This window comes from Macaca thibetana, chromosome 1 (assembly GCF_024542745.1).
Source record: "Macaca thibetana thibetana isolate TM-01 chromosome 1, ASM2454274v1, whole genome shotgun sequence".
Classification (NCBI taxonomy): Eukaryota; Metazoa; Chordata; class Mammalia; order Primates; family Cercopithecidae; genus Macaca; species Macaca thibetana.
The window spans coordinates 21,740,082-21,758,076 of NC_065578.1; the positions used below are offsets into that span (position 1 = coordinate 21,740,082).

General features: G+C 51.8%; 1 protein-coding gene across 4 annotated transcripts in view; it reads left to right on the forward strand.

Moving 5' to 3' along the window:
* EPHB2 (EPH receptor B2) overlaps nucleotides 1–17,995 on the forward strand; it is a 205,676-nt gene that overhangs the window by 147,449 nt on the left and 40,232 nt on the right. For all 4 annotated transcript variants that reach the window (XM_050790405.1, XM_050790434.1, XM_050790414.1 and 1 more), the window contains exons 4-5: nucleotides 5,076–5,231; nucleotides 6,948–7,283. In XM_050790405.1, the coding sequence (XP_050646362.1) occupies nucleotides 5,076–5,231; nucleotides 6,948–7,283 (492 nt within the window). The remainder of the gene's footprint in view (nucleotides 1–5,075; nucleotides 5,232–6,947; nucleotides 7,284–17,995) is intronic.

Genomic DNA, 17,995 nt, shown 5'->3' on the forward strand with positions numbered 1-17,995 from the left:
GTCAGTAAGGAAACTGAGATTGAGACGGAACACAGCAAGAGACAGTTGCTTTAGCCAGGGTGGTCAGGGTGGGCCTCTCAGAGGAGGTGACATTTAAGCTGGGGCCTGAAGGAGAAAAAGAGCTAGCCATGGGAAGAGCAGGGAAAGCATTCCAGGCAGAGGGAACAGCTTGGCCAAAGGCCTGGAGGTGAGAACGGGTTTGATGACCACAGGCGGGAGCACAGTGAGTGAGGGGAGGAGGGGGAAGCAGCCAGGAGACCATCAGGACCAACGTCACAGGCCTTGTAGCCAGGCTAGGCGTGTGGATCTATTCTGAGTGCAGTGGGGATAAATTGCACATGAGGGAGTTTTTAGACAAGGTGCCGCAGGTCTGATTCATTTTAAACAGATCACTCCAGAGACTGTGGAGGATTGGCAGAGAGGCCACAGTGGAGCAGAGACCCATTCAGTGGCTGTCTCTGTCATTATTCCATGCAGGCATCATTAGCCCCCTTTCCAGATGAGGAGACTGAGTTTCAGAGGGGAGAAGGCCTTCCCAAGCCCACACACCTGTCAGAGGTACAGCTGCCTTCCTGTGTTTCAGGTCTCATTATCTTCTTTCCACTACTGCACATGACATGCAGATGCCAGCAGGACAGGTTCCCTTCCCACCCAGAAGTTGGGAGCAGTGTGGCCCCCTGGGTGCTGTGGACAGTGGCCACCCAGACCTCTCAGAGGTAGCTGATGGGAGCTGAGGCCCCAGCGCACCCCACGGTCACACAGTAGACTTGGGATCAGAATTGGCCTGTGCTACTGAAGAGCTCTGCCTGTCTGTTCCTCTCTGGGCCTCAGTTTTCTCAAATGTCAACTAAAGGGGTAGGGCTCGATCGCCTTCCAGCTCCTCATTCATCCATCCATCACCCGCTAGGAACCCAACATTATACTGGGAGTTTACAGTCCAGCCAGGTAGACACATTCATAAGTAATTAAAATAGGTACCGTATACAAAAAAATTAGCCCGGCGTGGTAGTGCATGCCTGTAATCCCAGCTACTTGGGAGGTTGAGGCAGGAGAATCACTTGAACCTGGGAGGCAAAGGTTGCAATGAGCCAAGATCATGCCGATGCACTCCAGCCTGGTCGACAGAGCGAGACTCCATCTCAATAAATAAATAAAATAGACGCTGCCAGGGGGCTCAGAGAAGACTTCCTAGAAGAAATGATGTCTTAAAAGAGTCTAGGAGTTTGCCTGATGGCGAAGGGGAGGCATTCTAAGCAACAACAGCAGATGGACAAAAGCCAGGGGCGTGAGGTGGGCCTGGGGTGGACATTGTACCTAGTTGAGTGTGGGAGAGCACCAGACACTGAGGTAGGAGTGGTGGGCAAGTACCAGCCCCCTGGGGCCCAGGGGCCCTGCAGAGTTTGGGCTTCCCATGTCTGCTGGGGAGTTGGTGTGGACGTTTTCAAATAGTGGCTTCATTGAAATAAAATTCACATACCATACAATTTGCCTATTTAAATTGTACAAATCAGGCCAGGTGTGGTGGCTCACGCCTGTAATCCCAGCACTTTGGGAGCCGAGGTGGGTGGATCACTTGAGGTCAGGAGTTCGTGACCAGCCTGGCCAACATGGTGAAACCCTGTCTCTACTAAAAATACAAAATTAGCCAGGCGTGGTGGCGGGCGCCTGCAGTCCTAGCTACTCGGGAAGCTGAGGCAGGAGAATCGCTTGAACCCAGGAGGCAGAGGCTGCAGTGAGCCGAGATTGCGCCACTGCACTCTAGCCTGGGTGACAGAGTGAGACTCCATCTCAAAAAAAATAAAATAAATTGTACAAATCAATGGTTTTTAGTGTATTCAAAGAATTGTGCAACCATCACCACCATCAATTTTAGAACATATTCATCACCCCAAAAAGAAGCCCTGTTCCCCATTAGCAGCTCCTCCCCCTGCTCCTCTATGCCCAGCCGTTGGCAGCCATGCATCGACTTTCTGTCTCTTTCGATGTGCCTGTGCTGGGCCTGTTTCATATAAATGGAATCCTGCTTTCATGGCTGGCTTCTTTCACTGAGCACGATGTGTCCGGGGGTCGCCTGGGCCGTAGCATGTGTCAATGCTTCGTTCCTTTTTATGGCCGAATAGTATTCCAGTGTATGTGCCTTTGTGGATGTTTAAGTGACTTGGAAAGGTCTGCACTCCAGAGAGCTAGTTTGGAGAGTGGGTGGGCGGGAGGAGGCCAGATGGCATGAGAGGCTGAGGCATGGGTGGAAAGAGCTTTCTAGATGCTGGCAGCGGGGGGAGCGGCCAAGACAAGACCAGAGACTGCTGAGGAGGGAAGACCTAGTAATTGATCGGCTACAGGGGGACAGGGTAGAGAGTGACGCCACTTCCCAGGACAGAGAAGAGTGAGTTTCATGAAGCACAGTGCCATAGGTACAGAAATGATACAGTGCCTGGTGGTGGGGGTCGAACCTGGCCAGGCAACACAGCAAATGAAGGGCAGCTTAGGGCAGGGGTGGTCTGGGAATCTGAGAGGGAGCCAGGACACTGCCAGGGGGAGAGGGTAGCCAGGAAGGCAGTCCAGATGGAAGGGCTGGCACCACACAGAGGGGAGAGAGAGCAGCCACCCACTGGCAGCCCCCCGGGAATGCCCCACAGATGGACGAGGGATGCTGAATCGGGTAGGCTGTCTCCAGAGAGGGAGCAGGAGGAGCCTGATCTTGGGGCCAAAACCCTTTGGCATCTCTAAGGATGGTTCTAGACCTTCCTGGGAACCTTGTGCCCCCATTCTGTGGAGGAGGAAAGCCGTTCAGAGAGGCCGACTGCTTGACCAGAGCTGGGGCTGCAGCCTGCGTGTCCTGACTGCCCAGAAGCTCTGGGCAGTGCCAAGATGGTGAGACTGCCCCTTCATCCAGCCATCAGGGAAAGGTCGGTGCCCAAGAGGAAGACGAGAAGGAGGGCAGGAGGACTCAGGGGACCCAGAGCCAGTGCAGTAAACCTCATGGCCCCTTTGTGTGGTAGATGCTCTTACCAGTGAGAATAGTGTAGCTCAGGGAGGTCAAACAGCTTGTCAAAGGTCACTCAGCAAATTGCTTTTGAACCAGATGGCTCAATACTGCCAGGAATTGTTACAAGTGTTTTTATATAAGTTAAGCAATATAAACTGACAACAACCCTAGGAGATAGATACCATTGTCCCATTTTACAGATAAGGAAACAGTTTAAGTGACTTCCCCGAGGCCACACTGCTCACACGGGGGGCTCTGGGTTTGCCAGCAGCCTGCACACTAACCACTGTGTTCACTGCCCTCCGGCTTGCATGGCCTCCAAAGCCCATGCTCATTCCACTTAAGCAGGCAACTCCAAGAAGTATTTATGGGCCAGGTGTGGTGGCTTATGCTTGTAATCCCAGCACTCTGGGAGGCCGAGGCAGAAGGACTGCTTGAGCCCAGGAGTTCAAGACTAACCTGAGGAACATAGTGACACCCCCATCTCTACAAAACAAAACCAAAAAAATTTAATAACAACAACAAAAGAAGTATCTATAGAGCACTTGCTGAGTGCAGATTCCAAGCTAGGCACAGGACGAGCAGCTGTGAGTCAGACATGGCTCTGATCCTGGGGGAGTTGAGAGCATGGCCAGGAGACCCCCAGAAAAATAATTATGGTGGGTAAGTAGAGCACTCTGAACCCAAGCAATGTTCTGGGCACCAAGAAAGGCAGAGTCTCTGAGGCCAGAGCTGGTTGAGGGTTGAGGGAGAGTGGTTTGCTAATACTTGGACTGGGAAGATAAGCCTTGAAGACTAGAGGTGGAAAAAAATGAACTAGGGAAATTTATGTTAATTGTTTATATACACAGAAACTAATGTTCAGAGAGGCTGAGTCACTTGCTGAAGAACCCACAGCACCCAGGCATGAAATGTACTCCCGGTGAGGGCCTGGGGGCCTGTGGATGGTTTAGCTGCATTTCATCCCAAGGAGACGAAATGTTTGTTGCAAAGCTCTTTCGTGTCCACCCGCTTACCCATTGCACAATCCCTTCAAGGGTATGATAGCAGAGCTGGGTTCATGAACCCAGCAGGCTGAAGCTGGGAGAGGGGCAGGGTCTAGACCCTCAGCCTCCTAATTCTCAGCCCAGGGCCAGCAAGAAGAGGAAGGTGGATCTGAATATGTGTGCACACAAGGCGGCTGCCTCTTATAGGCCCTAACCTCATACTCAGAGCTGCATGGGGGGTGGACTCCGTATCAAGGATGATGGCCACAGCCCATGGGAGAAGCCAAATGCAGGCCGAGTGCAAATGTGGGCCGAGTGCAAGCAGTGCCCTCCTTAGGCTGGCCCTGGTACTGCAGGCCCCTTTTATTAATATTTTAATAAATTGATCACATACCAACTATAACAGCTACTATTCATTGGGCACCTATACTGTGCAAGGCCTTGTGCCATGTGCCTTACGCTTAAGCAGAATACTCACAATGACCCTACAGGGATGGGCCTTAGAATCCTAATTTTACAAATAAGAAAACTGAGTCTGAGTAGTTAAGCAGATTGTCTGGGGCTGCACAGCTAGTAAAAGGCCTAGCCAGTACTCAAAGCCAGGTCGGTCTGATTCCAAAAGTAGTGTTCTCTTCTGTTCTGCCACATCGCCTCTCTATGCTGCCCTAGGACTTTTCTTCTGCTGTGTAGTCATCTCAATTGTCTGCAACCCAGGAATCTAGTTCTAAGAATCAGCGCCCAGCCAGACATTAGTAAGCAAGACCGGAACCCATGCACACTGCCCCAGATGTCTTCAGATGTGCCTCATAACTAGGTCAGGATTGATTCTAGAGACCGTGACACAGCCAGGCTGGGATAGGTGAGGGAAGATTGCTGGGAGCCCTAGACAGCTCAGGGACAAGAAACTAGGGAGCCCTGGCAGAATAAGAACTCCCACGTTGGGGTCTGGAGACTTCAAACGCTTCAAGAGATGAGATTTTCCAGCAATGGTGCTGCAGGGCCCCTCTACGAGGCTGCGTGGCCCCTGCCTGAGACTGCGTGGCTCGTGACCTCCCTGAGTCTTCATCTGGTTTCCTGGTGACTCTCCTCGTCTTCTCTCTCAGGTTGTCCATCTGGAACTTTCAAGGCCAACCAAGGAGACAAGGCCTGTACCCACTGTCCCATCAATAGCCGGACCACTTCTGAAGGGGCCACCAACTGTGTCTGCCGCAATGGCTACTACAGAGCAGACCTGGATCCCCTGGACATGCCCTGCACAAGTAAGTCCCGGGGCCCCTCAAGGGCGATGCCTGACCGAGTCCCAGGTCTACCTGCAGAAAGGCTCAGAGCGAGGGCTGGGTGCCATCCGGTCAGAGCGAGGGCTGGGTGCCATCCGGTTACAGCCAGTCTTTCCCTGGTGGGAAGAGAAATGGAAAAGTAAGGGGCATCAAGAAAGGGGCATCCTGGGGTGGCCGTGCTCCCACCATGCAGACACCATGGTGCTGGCGTCTGGCTCCTTACCCCCTTCTGCTGAGTCACGTGAAAGATCAAGTCAAGGTCTGGATTCACAAAGGGACAAGGGAAGGGAGGCTTGGCAGGAGATGAAGCAACACAGGTAGTGTCTGTGGCAGAAGAGGCTGCCCAGTGTTCTAACCTGGCAGCGGCTGCCTGAATCACAGCCCAAGGTCCTCTAGGAAGGGGCTGACTAAGAGCACGGCATCACAACACCTGTATCCGTCAGGGATGACATTCAGCTGTAAGTAACAGAGCTGACCCTGGTGGCTGAAACTGTACAGATTTATTCTCTCACCCAAAAGGAGCCCAAGGCAGACAGTCCTGAAACAGTATGGTCAATCCACGATGGCCTCTGGGGCCTGACTTTCTGCCATTCAGGGTGGCATAATCTTAGCTCACTGTAGCCTCAACCTCCTGGGCTCAAGTGCCCTCAGCCTTCTGCCCTCAGCCTCCTGAATACCTGGGATTACAGGCGTGCACCACCACACCCAGCTAATTTTTCATACAGACAGGGTATCACTATGTTCTATCTAGCCAAGGCTAGATTTGAACTCCTGGGCTCAAGGAATCTTCCCACATCCTCCCAAAGTGCTGGTGCTGGATGACAGGCATGAGCCACCACACCCAACCTAGTTTTGGTTCTTTTTTTTTTTTCTTTTTTTTTTTTGAGATGGAGTCTCGCTTTGTCACCCAGGCTCTGGAATGCAATGGCGTGATCTCAGCTCATGACAACCTCCACCTCCCGGGTTCAAGTAATTCTCCCACCTCAGCCTCCCGAGTAGCTGGGATTACAGGCACCCACTATCATACCCGGCTAATTTTTTGTACTTTTAGTAGAGACAGGGTTTCCTGTGTTGGCCAGGCTGGTCTTGAACTCCTGACCTCAGGTGATCCGCCTGCCTCGGCCTCCCAAAGTGCTGGGATTACAGTGTGAGCCACTGTTGTTTCTGTTCTTAAGGTCACTTCATAGTCCAACATAGCTGCTGAAGTCCCAGCCATCACACACATTTTAGGCGGCAGAAGGGGGGAAGGACAAAGGGACATGCCATAGTTGTCTGTCTCTTTTTAAAGAAACAGTCCTAGTCAACAACTTCTGCTCTATATCAGTGGCAAGCACTTAAACACAGGAGGCTGGGAAATGCCATCTTTTAGCTGGACATGTTGCCACCGTGAATAAAGCTGAGCTGTTCTAAGGAAGAAGGCGAAAATACATACTGGGCAGGTATAATTCCAAATGCGAAAATACGATCCTCAGTAACAAACACTGAGCAGGTTGGAACCTGGAGGGAAAGGTTTGAACAGGTGTACGGCAGGCTAAGTTATACTCCAGAAACACCTCTCTGGTGGGGAGACAGGAGAAAGAATTTAAGGAGGTCCTTTCGGAGGCCTGGGCTGGAGCCAGAGCAGTGGGCACAGAGTGATCAGTGGGGGATAGTACCCCCTGAGCCCCCCCACTGACCAACACCTCTCCCCCGCCCCAGCCATCCCCTCTGCACCCCAGGCTGTGATTTCCAGTGTCAATGAGACCTCCCTCATGCTGGAGTGGACCCCTCCCCGTGACTCTGGAGGCCGAGAGGACCTCGTCTACAACATCATCTGCAAGAGCTGTGGCTCGGGCCGGGGCGCCTGCACCCGCTGCGGGGACAACGTGCAGTACGCACCGCGCCAGCTGGGCCTGACCGAGCCACGCATTTACATCAGCGACCTGCTGGCCCACACCCAGTACACCTTCGAGATCCAGGCCGTGAATGGCGTTACTGACCAGAGCCCCTTCTCGCCTCAGTTCGCCTCTGTGAACATCACCACCAACCAGGCAGGTAAGCGCTTCCGACGTGGGCCAGGGTAGCGCCCCATCGTGCTGTGCCACGGAGGGCACACGCAAGACTCACAAAAGACTCCTTCACATCTGTGGAGTGATTTCTTCTTTTCAAAGGTTTTTCATGTGATCCGTCCACCTGGGAGAGTAAGCGCTACCTCTTCATTGTGGTGGTATTGGTAATAATTGCTCCCACTTGTTGAGTGCATATTATTGAAGGTAAAAGTTAAGCTGCTGTAACGAAAAGATCCAACATTAGGTGCCTTAAAGAACGTGGACGTATTTCATGGGAGAATCCAGAGGTGAGCAGTCCACGTTAGCGGGGTGGCTCTGATCCACTCAGAGACTCAGGGACCCAGGTGATTTCCTCGTTTCCCCATGCCCCCTGCTCCTTATCTGTATGATCCAAACTGAGTCTCAGGCATGTCTGTGGGAAGAGAGGGAAGACAGGGCAGCATGATGTTTGAAGCAAGGTAGGTAGAGGCAGCATCTTTCTCTTCTGCATGCATTCCACGGGCAGGGCCTCAGTCACATGGCCTCACTGAGACCCAGGAGAGCCCGGAGGTGTCATCTCTTGCAGCCTAACTTGAACCTCGATCACAAGTGCTTTCTGTGAAGCTCAGCCCACTCCAGTCTAACTCCAGCGAAACTCTCCTGAAGCTCCCCTTTACTAACCCTTTCTGTGGCCTCGCGTCATCCTCCACCCACCACCCTTCTTTCCCTCACAGCGAAAAAGGAAGTTGCCGAACACCGCAGTCTCCCCTCCACCCTGTTCTCTCTCTAGTCCCCACTCACTTGGGCTCCTAGCCTCCCCTCTCCACCAGGACCGCTGTCCTCAGTGTCACGTGAGGCTGAGTCCCAGAGATGCTTCCCAGCCTCATCCCCACCTGAGGGCCACATGTGATTATCGAGGACATTATGCTACCTGTGGGTAGAAGATCTCACGGTTGGCACTGTGAGCGTGCCCCTCAGTTATTCACTCAGCAACCTTTGCCAAACCCCTACAGTGAGCATGGTCAGGGCCGTGTCCATGGAAGAGCTGAGGGAGGCCAGGCCGCAGGAGGGAAAGTGAGTGGGCCTCCAAGCTGATCTTTCTGATGTAGGGTAGGGCCCACACGGTAAGCATGCAGGGATCCAGATGTGGAAGTCCAGACCCAGGAAGTCTTCCTGGAGGAGGTGGAATTTGACTTGCAGTTTGAAGGACCAGTCAAAAAAATTTTTTTTAGAGATGGAGTCTTATATGTTGCCCAGGCTCCTCTTGAACTCCTGGCCTCAAATGATCCTCTTGCCTCAGCCTCCCAAAGTGCTGGGATTACAAACAAGAGCCATTGCACCCAGCCAGTAGAATGTTGAAAGGAACAATAGAAAAAAATGGCATTGAAGGGAGGAAGGGCATGCCAAGGACATAGAAAGAAAGAGGGCAACTGGCTGGGCACAGTGGCTCACGTCTGTAATCCCAGAACTTTGGGAGGCCAAGGCAGGAGGATCACCTGAGGTCAGGAGTTCGAGACCAACCTGGCCAACATGGTGAAGCCCCATCTCTACTAAAAATACAAAAATTAGCCAGGTATGGTGGCACATGCCTGTAATCCCGGCTACTCAGGAGGCTGAGGCAGGAGAATCACTTGAACCCAGGAGGCGAAGGTTGCAGTGGGCCGAGATCACGCCATTGCACTCCAGCCTGGGCGACAAGAGCGAAACTCTAAGAAAAAAAGAGAGAGAGAGGGCAACTGACTCTACCTGGTTGAGGGGTGTTTTCCGTGCATGACCTCACTGCATCGTTGTGGCCTCTCTGAGAAGGAGGCCTCCGTGTCCCCATTTCACAGATGATGCTCAGACAAGTTGAGTCGCAAAGCCAGGAAGAGTGAGAGGCAAGAATTGACTAGCTCTGACAGACTCCAGTCCTTGGGCGAAGTCCTTGATGTATCCACAGCACCTTGAGCTTGTGGGTCTGATTGTGCATTTGAGTCTGTGTATGTGTGAGTGTGCTGTCATATGTGTTTGGTGACCATGTGTTTACAACGCATATGACTGTGGCCATGTGGGTTCTGTATACATGCATTTGTGAGCATGGATGTGTCAACCCGTGGGGCCTTGGGGACAGGCGTAGGGGGTATTGTGTATCTGAGCATGAGTTTGTACATCTAACTGTGCCTCTGCCTGTCTGTGTGTTTGGGTCTGAGGAGTGTGGTTTTATTTGGGAATGTTGGTGGTGTTGCTGTGGCTGAGAGGGCATGTTTGTGACTGACTGAACTGTAGTTCTTTTGAGGCCCTGGGTGCCTTTAAGCCGCACTCAGATTGGGGTCCAGAGGGAGCTGACTCAAAGGAGGCAATCTGAGAAGACCCTCAAAAACCAGCGGGGCATAGTGGCGCTTGCCTGTAATCCCAGCACTTTGAGAGGCCAAGGTGAATGGATCACATGAGGTCAGGAGTTCGAGACCAGTCTGGCCAACATGGTGAAATCCTGTCTCTACTAAAAATACAAAATTTAGACAGGCGTGGTGGTGAGTGCCTGTAATCCCAGCTATGCGGGAGGCTAAGGCAAGAGAATCACTTGAACCCGGGAGGCAGGGCTTTCAATGAGCCAAGATTGTGCTACTGCACTCCAGCCTGAGCAACAAAGCGAGATTCCATCTCAAAGAAGAAAAAAAGCCAGCAAGTGATAGAAAAGACCTCTAACAGTTTAGAAAGCCTCAGCTGTGCGTCTCTCTGGCTTGACAAAGCTCTGAACTGGAGAAACCCAGGACCCCAATGGGGGTGGTGGAGAGAGAACTCTTTCTAACTGGTAGAAGCCAGAAGGAAGCTCCTGGAGCCCTTTCCCTGGTTGCAGGGAACTCTCCTACATCCATTTGGGAGCTCTGCAGGTGGAACTGCCTACTCAAGACGCCTCAGCTTATTAGCAGCTAGAAGTGGTTCTGGGCTGCTGGGATGAACCCTGCTGTCTGGAGCTGGATGTACCCAGGAGTAGAGATGGGGCAGACTATGGAAGTGAGGGGTTTCCAGGGAATAGACATACAGGGAGAGCCCTCAGGATTTAAAGACAGAGAAGCAATGAGAAACAAGCAGTGGATTAGGAGCAGAGACCTAGGCTTGGCTTTGCCATTCATTTGCTGCATGACATTAGCAAATGAACAGCATTCATTTAGTCAGTGTATGAGTCAGTTACTCCTGCAATAATGCTGCATAACAAAATCACCCCACAACTCAGTAGTTTAAACAATAAACATTTATTTCCTTACTCACCAGTGTGTGGGTCAGCTGGGGTTTGACTAATCTTGGCCGTGCTCTCTGTGCTGGGCAGGAGTCCAGAATGTGAGTTGGGTTCAGCCTGTTTCATGTTTCTCCTCATTCTCCTTGGACTGGCAGCCACCCCAGACTTGTTTCTCTCAAGGTAAAGGGTAGGAGCATGGAGGGAGCCAACCATACCTCATTGGCCAAAACAAGTCCCACGGCCAAGCCCAGCATCAGTGGGATGGGGAAGTATACTCTATGCGCAGTGAGTGAGCCCTGCAGAGTTACTTGGCAAAGGATGTGGGTACCTAATCCTATCACAGAAAAATCCTATCAATGACCCCAGTCATTGATCTAATCTACCATGCACATGAAAATCACTTCCTTCCTCTGAGGCCTCAGTTTCCCCACCAAATTTTACGTAAGAACTATATATGAGCACAAGTTCCAGAACACAGATATCAGTCTACCCCAGTCCTGCTGAATCAGAACCCCAGGCGTAGACCCTGGGAATACACATTGTTAACGAGTGACTCACGTGTTTCTTACCATCGGACAAATTTGGGAAACTCAGGTCTAACCCCCTTGAAGCCCTCAAAGCCCTGAGGCTTTGGGAATTATAACAAGTCTTTCCCCCTCTTCTTTATTCCAAGCCCCTTGGCAAGCCCCTTCTCTTACAGCTGCTCAGAGCCCAGCTGGGGGCTGTATAACCACACCACACCCCCACCCCATTATCCCCCTTTGCCAGATGAGGAAACTGAGGTCCAAAGAGGTATAGAGTCATTTATGCAAGGTCCTACTACTTAAGTGACCTCTACTAACATTTAAACCCAGGACCACGTGACTTCATGTCTACACTGTTCTCCAGTGTAGTGTAGACACAGTATCTGCCCTTGAGGATGTATGTCCTAGTTGGAAAAATAAGACACAGACACAGAGCCTACATACAAGATGGCATGGATGAGGGCCCAAGAGGTGCTGGGGGAGATGAGGGAGATCACAGGCAGGAAAATCATCCTCCTAGGGAATGAGCAAAGGGTATGTCCTGGAAGGCTTCCTGGAAGAGGAGGCATTTGAACTTGACTTTGAAGAATGGAGAGGCTTCTAGCAAGCAGAGATGGAATCATACAGGAAGGAAGATGGCCTGGGGGAGGGAAGTGCAGGAGGCAACTGGAGGGAGGATTCTTCTTTCTGTTCCTCCTAAGTATCAGGTTTCCCTGACACAGAGTCTTGGCACATGCTGTTCCCTCTGCCTGGAAAGGCTTTCTTATCCCATTCTTCCTTCAGGCCTCAGCTCATTTCGCTGACCTTCCTGACTTGGTGGGACACCTCCCTCCCCAGCCCCAGCACCAGGGCCTTCTAGTTCCCGTGGTAGAAATATTACCTTGTGTCATTGATCATTGAGTTCTTGTTCGTCTCCTCCATCATCAGCACTCGGCGCACACGATGGGTCTGCTTTTCCTCACCATGGTTTTGCCAGCACCTAGAGGGGGCTGCACCACAGTGAACATTCAGCGAACATTTTCAGAAGGGTTCGCAGAAGCGTGGGGTGAGGTGGGGTGTGGAGAAGAGCAGTCGGGCTGGGAAATGAGGCTGGGGACTCGATTTCCAGACAAATGCATTCAGTGGTTGGTTTTAAACAGACCCTAAAATTCAATATATAAATATCTAGCTCATTGCCTTAAAAGGGAAAAGTGTTTCTTTTTTTTTTTTTTTTTTTTGAGATGGAGTCTCGCTCTGTCGCCCAGGCTGGAGTGCAGGGGCGGTATTTCGGCTCACTGCAAGCTCCGCCTCCCGGGTTCAAGCCATTCTCCTGCCTCAGCCTCCTGAGTAGCTGGGACTATAGGCACCTGCCACCACGCCCGGCTAATTTTTTGCATTTTTAGTAGAGACAGGGTTTCACCGTGGTCTCCATCTCCTGACCTTGTGATCCGCCCGCCTTGGCCTCCCAAAATGCTGGGATTACAGATGTGAGCCACTGCGCCCGGCCAAAAAAGTGTTTCTTTTGGGCAGGTGACTGGGCCTCGCTCACAATCCCTTGGCATTCACCGGGGCCACAACTGTCTTCTGACTTCGTATAGCCATCATGCCGCCTTCAAACCACGCTCTGCCTTTCCAGAACACCTTTCTGCCTCATATTCATGAGTCGTGCTCATGGCCCCCAAGGAAAGAGGCTGGGCTGGTCTTGAGGGGTAAGGAAACAGGGGTTGGGAGAGGTCATGCCATGTACCCAGGTGCACTCTGCTGGACAGTGGCAGACCCAAGAGTCAGTCCAGCTATTCAGAGTGAGCCACACTACCCTCCTGCCTGTCCACACCCACAAACAAGACCACGGCAGAGAGGGGCAGGGGGGAGGGACGGAGGCTGAGCCTTAGAGTGGGCAGTCAGAGGAGAGCTTCTCTCAGGAGGTGGCATTTAAGCTGAGGTCCGAATGACAAGCAGACAGCCCTGCAGACCTGGGGGCTGGGAGGTGTAGCATTTCACTGATACAGGGCTTCTATCCAGTACCCTTGGCCGTTCTCCAGGGCTGCCCTGGACACAGCCTTCGCCCTTTAAGGATCTCACCCTGAGCAAGCCCAGAACACCCCCACCTCTGCCAGGTTCCGGAGGTAGTGGGAAGGGTCTGTGCTTTGGAATCAGGCAGCCGAACCTGGCTTTGAGTCAAGCCTGGCTGCTCACCAGCATGCAACCTTGGACAAGTCACTCAGCTTATGTCTGATTGCATCTTCCTCATGGACACCTTCGCCCTCTCCTTACAGGAGGATTTAGCTGTGAGGATTTCAGCTAAGCTATGCCAGGTGCCTCCCAGGTTGCTGGCACAGGTAGGCACCTAAAACACAGAGATCATTCTCTATTCACTCTAATCCCCCAAACAGCTCACATTTGTCAAGTGCTAACTGTGTGCCAGGCACAGTGCTAAGCCCTTCACACTGAATCCTCACAACGATACGAGGTAGGTCCCGTTGTCATCCTGTTTTATAGATGAAAGGAAAGCAAGGCATTGAGAGGTAAGTAACTTACTCCGCTCTCCCAGGCCAGGAAGTAACAGAGCCTGAATAATTGTGTCTCTGCATCCTCAGGGCCCAATGTTGAGCAGACCCATGCCTTCTACAGAGATGGGGCAGGCAGTCCATATGCCCCATCCATACCACAGCCTGGCTGGGTATCCCCAGCCTTTGAGGCCCCCTGTAATGAACACGGTCAACCACTTAGGAAGCTCTACCATCCGCATATCCTAGGAGCTCGTGTTGGAGAAAGGACATCGGAGCTGGGCCTGACAAACTCAGCCCCCATCCCACATGGCCCATTCCAAGCTGTGTAGCCAGGATGTAAGAAGACCTCATTTCTCTGAGCCTCAGTTCCATCACCTACAAAATGGTCATTTATCTATCACTGCAGCTTTGCTAGATGGTTGTGGACATTAACAAGAATGTGGACAGCGCCTGGCACATAGAGGGACAGTACATGGCAGCTTGGCTTAGTTCTCTATTGCTGCCAGAACAAAATACCTCAAACCTAGCAACTTAACACAACACACATTTATTATCTTATCGTTCTGCAGGTTCAGAAGCCTAGAGTGGGCCGGGCGTAGTGGCTCACGCCTGTAATCCCAGCACTTTGGGAGGCCGAGGTGGGTGGGTCACAAGGTCAGGAGTTTGAGACCAGCCTGACCAACATGGTGAAAACCTGTCTCTACTAAAATTGCAAAAAATTAGCCGGGCATGATGGCACATGCCTGTAATCCCAGCTACTCAGGAGGCTGAGGCAGGAGAGTTGCTTGAACCCAGGAGGCGGAGGTTGCAGTGAACAGAGATCGTGCCATTGCACTCCAGCCTGGGTGACAGAGCAAGACTCCATCTCAAAAAAAAAAAAAAAAAAAGAAGTCTAGCTCTAGCATGGATCTCATCAGGCTAAAAGCAGTGTTGGCAGGGATGTGTCCTTTCTGATGGTGCTAAGGGACAATCTGTTTTCTTACTTAGAGGGGTTGTTAGCAGAATTCAGTTCCACGTGGCTGTAGGAGTGAGGCCTCTCTCCCCTTGCTGACCATCAGCTGGGGGCTGCCTGAGCTCCTCAAGGCCTCTCTTGGGTCCTTCCACAGAACGCCGACATCTCAGAGGCAGCAGCAGGACATTGAGCTCTTCTCACTCTCCAACTCATTGGTTCTTTAACTCTCTGCTGGGAAAGGTTCTCTTCATGTAAGCACTCAAGAGATGCAGTTCAAGCTACCTGGATAATCTAGGAAAATCTCTCCATCTCCAGGGTCATAACCTTCATCACACCTGCAAAGTCCCTTTTGTCATGTAAGGTAACATATTCACAGATCCAGGGGATTAAGACGTGAACATCTTTGGGGGGTCATTATTCTGCCTATCACAGAAGTTAAACCTACATCAAATTAAAACTCAGCAGCATTGGCAGAGGCCTTGGAGTTCACCTAGGGCAAACACCTCCTTTTAGAAGAAAACTGAGGCCCACAGAGGTCCCTTAGTGGCTACCCAAGATCCCACAGCAGGTCCCCAACACCCTGACTGGGTCTCCGTGACATCACTCCACATGGCTTTCTTGTGGAAAGACTTTCAACTCTCCAAAGCCTTTTCTGCCACTTGTGTTCTCTGATCCTCCCGTCCTGCTGTGGGGCGGGCACACAATGGCTCAGCCTCTGGAACTGGCATGAACATGTACTCACCTACTTCTCTCCCTGGGGGACCAAGGGGATCAGAGAGAAATGGGCCAAGAGAGCCCCCTGTGCACTCATGCCTGGGACCACGAGGTTCAAGAGGGAGATAGAGGGGGAGGGCACTTCCCTCCCTGGACTGAGCCCTCTGCGCGCATCTCTCTCTCTGATCCTCCCAAGCATTCTGCAGGGAAGGCACTGCTGACCTAGAGTATCATTTAAGATTGGTTTTGGCTGCATATTCCAAGAAGAAAAATAACAGACAGCCACTGCCACAGTAGTGCTGGTTAAAAATCAACCATTCACCACAAAGCCGACCGCATGGAACAAGAAGCACTTAGCTAGCTCGGGAGCCTCGGGGCTGACTGGACAGTGACGCTGGTCTTGGCTTGGTGCATTCTCAGGTTTGTCGTTCATCTGCTCCGGGTTACTCGGCAGCTCTTTGGGTTTTGTCATGGCTTTATTGCATGTTTGGGGGTTGACTGCTGTCCACTGGTCTGGAGTGGCCCTGGAGGGGACAACTGGAGCAACGACTCTGCTCCGACATGTCTCAGCCTCCAGCAAGTCCGCCTGTGCGTGTTTTCTCATGGCAATCACGGGGAACCAAGGCAGCAGGCAGATACTTGCAAGGGCTTTTGCAAGCCTCTGCTTATATTGTGTTGGCTTATATCCCATTGGCCACCACAAGTCACATGGCCAAGCGAGAGTCAGAGAGAGAGGACTACATAAGTTACAGGGCAAAGGGCATAGATACAGGGGGGTGATTAATACAGCCAGTCTAACAGAGTGGCTTAGACCAAAGGGAAGTTTCTTTTTCTCATGTGTGAAGCATGTTAGAAGATAGGAGTACAGCATCTCCATGGAGCCATCAGAGATCCACACTCCTCACACACAGCTTCGTGTCCTCGTGGACCAAAATGGCTGCAAGATCTCTGGCTATCACATCCATGTCTCAGGTTGCAGTGGAAGGAGAGCGAGAAGGGTAGGGCCCTCCCTTTTAAGGAAACTTCCTGGAAGTCCCACACATGCTTCAGTTTATATCTCATGGCCACATCTCATGGCCACTTCTAGCTGCCAGAGAGGGTCAGAAAATGTTGTCTTCTATTTGGGCACAATGTACCTAGCTAAGAACCAGGATTTTGTTAAGTTGAGAAAGAGAGAATGGATAGTTGATAGGCAATGAGTAGCGTCTGCCACATCCCATTTTACAGGTAAGGAACCTAGGTTCAGAGAGCGGTAACTTGCCTGTGGTCACACATTGGCCTAGGAGTAGAACAGCGGGCATCTGAACCCTGAACGCCACCTTTTCTCACCTTCACCGCCACCGCTATTCCAGAGCACTTGGCTACTCATGGTGCTGCTTGAGAATCTGAGCAACCCAGACAGCTGCATGTGGCTCACATCATCCCCTGACCCCGTAATCTGGGCCAAGTCCTGTGCTAATCACTTTGCAAACAGGTCTTCATTTAACCTTCCTTGCCCATTCTACAGAGGAGAAACTGAGGCACAGGAGGTGGAGGTAGGCTGCCCAGACCACCTGGGCTAAGAGCCCAGGCTCTTAGCATCTTGCTAGTCCAGGTGCTGGGGTAGGACTGTCCCACCAGGAGTCCAAACGTGAGGTCAAGACGATTCCAAAACCCACTAGGAGGTGGGTGATTTGATGTTTCTCCAGCACAAAGCCCAGGACCTCGCCTCAGCCCACTCATAGGCTACTTATGGGCAGGGCCAGGTAACCATGAGTAGAAGAAACCAACCTGGGCTTTAGAGTCAGACAGACCTGGGTCCCCAGCCCAGCCCTGCTGCCTGGGGTGTGGGGCCATCCTGTCGGTCTCTTCCTTTCCTCATTGGTGAAAAGGGAGGGATTAACCCCTACTCCATCTGATTGTGAGGAAGGGGGCTGGCGCCGGGCGGGCTCTGCTGCATATATGCTAGATCCAGGGGAGAGCGAATGAGTACATGAACAGCCAGCTGCCACCCTAGAGAGGGGCTCTTCTCAAATTCAAGGAAAAAGTACTAATAATGTCTCCTGGACCCAGTTTTTTGTTTTATTTTTTTCATGTGTTCCACAGATTGCTAGTTCCAAAGAACATTAATAACTATTACGTGAGAAAAGGTTTCTGAGGCCAAATGAACCTGGGACCACAGGATTAAACAGAGTTAACTGGGTTTCTCCCCTGCGGGACTTCTCAGAGCCTTGAATTAAACACATGTGCAGTGTGAATCTCCACAAGCAGAGGGGCTACGACTCTGTGTTCCTCAAACTTCCTCAGCCACAGAATACGCAGAGCACCAACCAATATGCCACTCTAGTACCAGCTGTCAGCTCTCCTTTTTTCTGTCCCATACCACTCTCTAAGAGGCCCATCGGAAAGAATCAGAGGCCCACTTTCTGGAAGTTTTATTCGCAGAAATTCGGTTGTGAGAATTATCGTCAGGTCATCCAGAACCGCAGACAGATCACCGGGGGTTAACTGCGTTGCTACGGGTTTAAGGGACAAACACTCGAAAAGCAGCTGTCCCATGATTAGCTGGGAATTCTAAGAGTCCTGTCCCAAGTAAACTGTCCCTGCTACAGACCCTGGAGAGGACGAGCACAGTGACAAGCAATTGTCATGGAACTGTTGGCTGGCTGGTGGCAAGAGGCCCCACGTCACTGCAGCAGTTCCCAACTGTGGGTGGGCACAGGGCCTGGGGGAGAGGGAACCTGCCTTCCACTGGCTGCTTGGGAAATATTGCCTGGGGCCTTTGTTTTAGTGTCCAGCCCACAAGGTCGGTAGACTCAGGTTCCTGAGGGGGCCAGAAAAGGG